The 7666-nt window shown below is 26.0% G+C and overlaps 1 protein-coding gene across 1 annotated transcript; it reads left to right on the top strand.

Annotated features, from left to right (window-relative positions):
- The first annotated feature begins 5175 nt into the window (after nt 1–5175).
- LOC145833393 (transmembrane protein 8B-like) lies at nt 5176–6222 on the top strand. The gene has a single exon (XM_082940573.1). It carries the CDS (start codon nt 5176–5178, stop codon nt 6220–6222), a length of 1047 nt encoding a protein of 348 aa, XP_082796699.1.
- Nucleotides 6223–7666: the final 1444 nt, after the last annotated feature.

The following is a 7666-nucleotide window of genomic DNA, read 5'->3' on the forward strand; positions in this document are numbered from 1 at the left end:
TTTGTTAAGTACTGTATTTTTTTCTGCTTTTATTTGCACACAATACGTGTTTTATTTTTGACAATTTTTTTTTTTTGTAACGCTGTATTAAACCTTATGTAAATATAACTGAAAAACGAAATTATATATATACTTTTATTTGGTACAGTGTAAAAAGTAAACCGTAGCAAAGTTTTATAAATACAGCTTTTAAAATTTTACTACGACACCAAAAAAATAATACTATATATATCTTGTATGTGATCACTTTCATAAACATAAATTTAAACAAATATTATTTTAATTAAAAACGAATGTTTAATAAATAGTTCTACTAGCAACACTACTTTTTAAGTGATATTTTTTATTAAATAATTAAACTACATTTACATATAAGCTATTGTTGATCTTATTTAATTTAATACAACTAATATATTTAAAATTATTTCCTTGTCTCGTTTATTGTTAATATTTTTTCTAAGCTTTTGAATTTAATGAGTTAAAACTGGGTAAACATTACATTATTCTAATATTTTTTGAACAAGCTTACTAAAGTATTTTTATGTCTGTACAACGTTTTTCAAAAGACGTATGACGTATTCAATTTATAGTAAAAATGGTTAAAGTTAAAACGTAATCAGTATAAACCAGAAATTCTAAACTCATTTTGATAATCGCTCTTTTTTCAGAAATTATAATATGATCGTCCCTCTTTGGTTATAAACGCCAGATTTTTTTTGAAAGTTTAAATATCTCCTCAAACCTATTTTACTCTTCCTTACAAACCCCAGAAAGTAAGTTAGTTGCTACCGCCTTACTCGTCATTTCCCCCTAACTTGCTTAAATCTTTAGGGAAACCCTGCTATAATTTAATTTAAAAGGAAATTCATTAGAACAAAATTAAAAATATTGGAAACTAACTTTTTTTTACAAAGCTTAGGTTTTTATAAAAAGAAATTCTAAAACATATCATTTAAAGTGTTTAATAATCCCTTTTTATAAAATCCTACACACCTAAGCATTGTAAACAAAAGTTAGTTTACAATACTAACTTGTACAAACTGTTATAGTTTGTTTTTTTATCTTTTAATTTTGTTCTAATGTATTTCCATTTAGTTCACTTAAGATAATGTTTTTTAATTGCGCAAGTATATTTTAGTGTAATTGCCCTGAAACTTTAATTCTTTAGCTTTATTTCTTTTAAATATTTACATTAACTAAATTGTGATAATTATATTTTACTTCAAACGTTTTCATAGCTTTTTTATTATTATTAATGTTTATCTAGCTTTAAAACTTGTATGGATATACTTAATTGTAATATCCTTTCACCATCTTAAGTTTTCTATTTACTTACTTGTGCTTGAAAGTTTTGTGTATTTAATTTTTACCAATTTCTTCTATAAACAGTACTTATTTCACATTTTTTATTTATACTCATATTGACGTATCCATTATCTAGCTTTTATACATGTTAATATTATATTTTATTGCTTAGTTAAGCACAGCAGTAGATGAACGTTGCAGCATTTAGTGTAGTATTTGCTAAGTGTTCGAAGTTTTTTTCAAAGGATAATCTATCATACAAAAGTTAAGTATATACTAAAGAAAAAGTATCATCTTGTTATAAAAGGTCTAAAGTTTCAGAAAACAGTTTTTATTTTTAAGTATATAATTTTTAACTTACCTTAAATTACGTCACAATAATATTACATTTTTCTCTATATATGATATCCTAAAAAAACTTTTTTTGGAGAATTCTCCTAAAAAGAGTCAAACTAGGTCTTAAAATATTATATGAGCGTCTTTCCCAAGGTCTGAAGTTTTCCAAATCAGTCTTAAATATTTAATTTTTGACGTATTTTGTTCAAAATGACGTCTTAAAAAAGTCATTTTTCGCCTTAAAAACTTGTTTCGGAGAATTCTCGTATAAAGAGGCAAAATTAATTAATTAGAATAGTATGGGCGTCTTCTTCAAGATTTTACTTTTGATTATCGATTTTTTTAAATTAAGTCATAGAAAAATAATCGTATTTTAAATATTATTTTCGTGTATTTCCTCATAACGATGATTTACTGATAATAAAAAATAAGAATCCTTATCAAATTTTGTAATTTTACAAATCAGTTTCTCACTGTTTTAAAAATGAAATTAATTTCTTAAAAAACTATTAGCGTCCTCTTTTAGCTCTTAAGTTTTCAAAAAACTTTTAAAATTTATTTCTTAAACCTAATTAGTTTATATATATAATTTTTAAACCAATCTGTTATAAAATCAACTTTTAAAGTTTTTTTATTTGAATGATTTATAATGCTTTAAAACTTCAAAAAAGGTTTACACTCTGTTTGTTACACTTGTCAAAGTTTAAATTGTTAATGTAATTTTTAACAATATTAATTAACTATGTTCAATGAAAAAAAAGTTTAAGTACAAAGAATTTTAAAAAAGTATTTACGGCTCTTAAAAAAAAACATTAAACTAGTTATAAAAACAAGTGATTAAAATATTTATCTGTCAAAATAAAAATAGTGTTTTAAAAAACTATTACGATAAGTAGTAAAATTCAAAACTAATTTTAACAATGTTAAGTATATTTAATAGAGTAACTGACAAAAATAATCAATCTAGTCTAAAGTTAACAAAAACAAGTTACTTTGTTTTTTTAAATTGAGTAAAAAGTCACCTATTTATTGAAAGCCATTTGAAAAGATTTCTAAAGTTTTTGAAACAAACTAAATAAATTGTGGTGTAACTTGTTTTGAAACTTTCAGTAATCAAGTTGTTTTGTAAGTAAATTTTTGATTGTCATGGTTGTTTAATTCTACATCAAAGTAAGAAGTATTGTTTTCCTTTTTTTTTGTTGTTCGATGAAAACTATTATGTAAGAAGTATTTTTACTAACCACTCTATATTTATATGATTAAATTATTTAGATGTTTTTGAACATTAATTTATAACTAACTAATCAGCGATAAGTTATAAAACCTTTTTAAATTATCAAAACCTTTACATTTCTGTTTTGAATACAAAAGTATATTTTTTAAAGTCAAAGTTCTTAATTATCTTTTTGAAAACAGTTTTATTATAATCGAAATAAAACTTCAAGTGGGCCTGACAGTTTTCTGACCCCTGCATTCATCTGACCATTAAAAGTAGAATTTGTTTATCTTTTGGGATGTTAGTTTTGGTGTAGTTTTTAACTAAATATTTTACTTTGATGTTTGCAGATTATTTGATTTAATTATTGTAGGATTATATAAAATAATTAGACTGTGTTTTGAAAATGTTTTAAAAACGTTTTTTTTTTATGACTTTATTTTGTTAAGAAACAATAATCATAAATTAAGACCTTGAAGAAAACGCCCATACCATTTTAGAAGACCAATTTTGACTTTTTAAAGGAAAATTAGCTTATACAAGGTTTTTAAGGTGAAAATTCAAATGTTTTATAACGTCATTTTATTTTAATATTAAAAATCAACGACTGAAAAACTACAGGGTTTGGGAAAGACGCCCATACCATTTTTAAAGACCATTTTTGACTCTTTGTATTAGAATTAGAACAAAATACGTCAAAAATTAAATATCAAAGGCTGATTTGCAAAACTACAGACTTAAGGGAAGACGCCAATACCATTTTTAAAGACCATCTTTGACTGTTTGTAGGAGAATTCTCCGAAAAAAAAAAGTCAATAAAAAACAAACTAACTCGTGCAAAATTGACGATGTGCAAAAACGTCTTCGTGCATATTTGACCCTTCGTGCAAAAGTGCCCCTTCGTGCATATTAGACTCCTACCCAGAATAAAACTTATGGATGAATTTTATTTCAATTTAACTATCTGGTGTAAGCCTGCTTTTTTTTAACTAGAGCGTTTTAAGTTATCAGCTTTTAAGATAAGACATTTCCCTACTTACCAAGATCGTAAGTATTTATTAATTACACAAAATCGTATGCAATTACTTCATAAAAACAAAAATCAAACTATGAACAATTTTTTTTAGCATTTCTGCTTTTTGTCGACTGTGAGAAGGGAATATAAACTACATTTTATGTGAGATATTAAAAGTTTCATCCAAGGTTTTTTTTTATTTTTTTAGTTTTAACAGTATTTTTTTACAACTTTATTATACTTGACAAGGTCGTTTATTTTTTTGCCACCGAAATCTGGTAGTAAATAAGATACCTAATTTTCACTTGTATTATTGTTTAAATAAGCTTTTTACATTCCAATAATCGAGCAATATTTTTTAGTTAAGATAGTAGTTTTCACAGAAAAATAAAGTAACTTTATACTAAAATTATGCAAATTATCAAAATTTTAGTGACGTAAAACATTAAAGAATTAAATATCTTTTGAAATTAAGAAATATTTGCTATACCGTTATGATTTTTTTGAAAAGTTTTTATTTTATACAAAAGTTTTACCTAGTATGGTGGATAACAAGTTCCATATGGGTCGCTGTTTCGGATGGAAGTTTAGGTAAGATAAAACTTTTATGTTAAATTTATGTCTGGTTAAACTATATTTTAACACAGAACCGGAAAAGCCTGAGTTTGTTACAAAATTTGGTCCACAAGAGCTTCATCACTTTAATGGTATAAAAACCACAACAGTTTTTCATTGGAACAATAAGGAAAAAAGTTCTCGTTACACTGTAAAAATGGATGTTTTTAATAACCAAAGCAACGGAATTTTTAATGTAAACTGTCCAAATACTCAACTACACAGCATAGTAAGAAATAATGCAATTCCTTTCCCAGATCCTTATAACATCTCTAAACCCAAGTCTGTTTTAGATGAGTTTTTATACGAGGGTATATTATATAAGAACAGCATAGAAAACAAATCTCGAAACTTTAGTTTTACTTTTTACTTTGATGTGATGCAGGGACCCAGCGAAATATTTTTATCTGCCTTTTTGAATCGCGTTGAGCATAAAGATGTTAAACTCCGTGCATTAATGAAGACCTGCAACTATTTTTTAACTATAACAATCTATAAGGCAAAACTATCAAAACGAAGTATTAGTACTGTTTCAAACTCTTCAAACAAATTTTTGAAATTAAGAAGAATATCAAAAGATTTGTTTAATACTGAGTTCAACACTGATAAGTTAACTTATAAGATAAAGTCTACAGGTTTTTTGCATTTCAAATGGAGAACTTTTGTTGTGTCAGATTCTGGTGGAACAATGCTTATAAACATAAACAAGATACCAAATTATGTAAAAAGCGAAGAAGCAACAGTCTTAGTTTGTCTTTCCAGATCCAAGTCTGCTTCTGTAGACACTGGTTGCACATTAGAACATAGTTTGAAAAAGATTTTTACAAAAGAAAACATTACTTGGTACATACCGTATCCTCAAGCTGGCGATTGGTTTGTTAGCTTTTCACTGCTTAATGATACCAGAAGATATGCTGAGATCGAGCTTAAAGTTAATATAACGAATTGCATTGAAAACTGTCACGCGGATAAGAGCCGAGGAAACTGTGTTTTGGCCAGAAACTACGACCTTATTTTTTCAGGTTGTAACTGCAAAGCAGGCAGGGAAGGGATCGCTTGTACAGACGATTCGCGAGCTATGAGCTACAAGCAACAAGTCATTAGAACAATTTTTCTCACAACTAGCAACTTAGTATTTATACCTTGCATCTTAATTTCAACGCAAAGAAGGCACTACCAATCAGCCATTGTTTATTTCTACAGCTTTCTGGCTTCTTTCTTGTATCATGCTTGTGACCAACCAGGTTCTTTCACATTTTGTATACTACCATACGATGCTCTCCAATTTTGCGACTTCTTTGGATCGTTGTGTGCTCTATGGTTCACTTTGGTTTTGATTGCGAGGACACCATGCAACGGACTTAATCAGTCATTTAACGTTTTTGGGTGCTTACTTATAGCTACGTTGGTTCTGTACGATCGATTCAGTTTGATTACGTATTTATTTCCATTTTTAATAGGAACAGCATTTATGTTTTTTTCATGGATTTTTAAAAGCAGAAAAAAGAAATCATTCCTGTTTTCAAAAAAAGTGATATTACACTCTCTTTTACCGGGGGGTGTCCTTGCTTTTTTCGGTAGCCTTTTATATGCTTTAGGAGAAACAAAGAACGTTTATTATTTGACTCATAGTGCATGGCATGTTTTAATGGCAATTTCAATAGTTTTTTTACTTCCAAAGAAAACCCTAAAACTAAAAGATGTTAGTTTTGATTTTAAAAAGAATTTTAAATAAAAAAAAACAACTTCTATAGTTTTGAAACCTAATTTTCATTTGTACATGTTTTTTCATTAGATAATAAAGTTTAAAAAAATTAAACTAGAATTTATATTAGAATACTACTTTAGTTAGATGATGAGATAGCTTCATAGTAAATATTTGCTGAGTATTTAAAGTGTTTTGTTTTAATGACAATAAGACTAAATAAATTGTATGCTTTTGTGATTGTTATTCTATTTCAAAACAACTAAACTTAAAATTCTATTTCATAAAAAAGCACATATTTTAAAACTATACATCGATCAGTAACTAACCTTCAATACCTAGTTATTAAAAAAGCTGTTATTAAAACTCAACAGAATTTTTAATTTAAGCTACGAGAAATTTATCTAGGTGGGCTAAATTTTTATTAAGCTATGCAATTAAATTGAAAGTAATTTGCTTGTATTTTTTTATATTTTGATAAAAAACAAGTTCGTATAAATAAGTGAGCATTTTAATAATAATTTAGTTCAATCTTTTAATTATTCATTATCTAAATTAGTAATAATTCTTAATAGTAAAAAATCTCATTAATTTTGTCAAACTGTTTGTTTTTTTCTTTATTTTATAGTTAAGCTTATTAAGCTCGATAAAGAAGTTGATGCTCAAAAACATGGTAAAAGGACTTTATGTATGAATAGAGTAATTTATCTACACACCCTTTATAATACTTTAACTATTTTGTGCTAGTTAAAAAAAGTTATGTTTGTCATTACAAACTTATTTTATTCAAATAAAAAGTACAAGTTGAAAAAAAAAGCATTGACACTTTGCAATTTTTAAGAATATATCTAGAGTTATAAAAAACTTAACTTGTATATAATCATGTGTAAGTAAGTTAAATTTAAAAGCTTAGATTTTTTATAATAAACCCCATCAATAAGAAAATATACCGACTTTGAAATATAATTTCTATTGTCTTAAATTATTTTATTCTTTAATCAAAGATGCCCAGTTATAAGATTCCAATGCATAAAATTCACAATTTTTCTGGATAGTTAATTGATTAAATTTTAAAAATTTTTACTTTATCTATTAACGACCAAGCAAAGAGACAGTGTTGCAAAATTTAGTATTTTGTGATTTAGGTACCAAAACTATTGCTTTTGTATGATCAAAACTTTCTGACTAGTAACTAGTTAGGAAAAAGCATGATAAACAAATTCAATAAACAAGAAAAATTCTGTTTTTATCAGTTGAATACAAACCTAGCATAAGGTAAGCTTTTTAATCTTATACAGCATAAAGTTTTTACAAAGTAATCAAAAGAGTAAGAAAAACGACAAAAGCAAATAGCTATTATATATCTTTTAAAATTAATCAAACTTACTTACAAATAATTAATCTAAAGTTAAAAATACACGTTGACTATTATATTTTCATTGCTTCGAAGCTTTGGTCTGTTGCAGAACATTTA

Source organism: Thalia democratica, chromosome 4, assembly GCF_965202585.1.
Source record: "Thalia democratica chromosome 4, ktThaDemo2.hap1.1, whole genome shotgun sequence".
Classification (NCBI taxonomy): Eukaryota; Metazoa; Chordata; class Thaliacea; order Salpida; family Salpidae; genus Thalia; species Thalia democratica.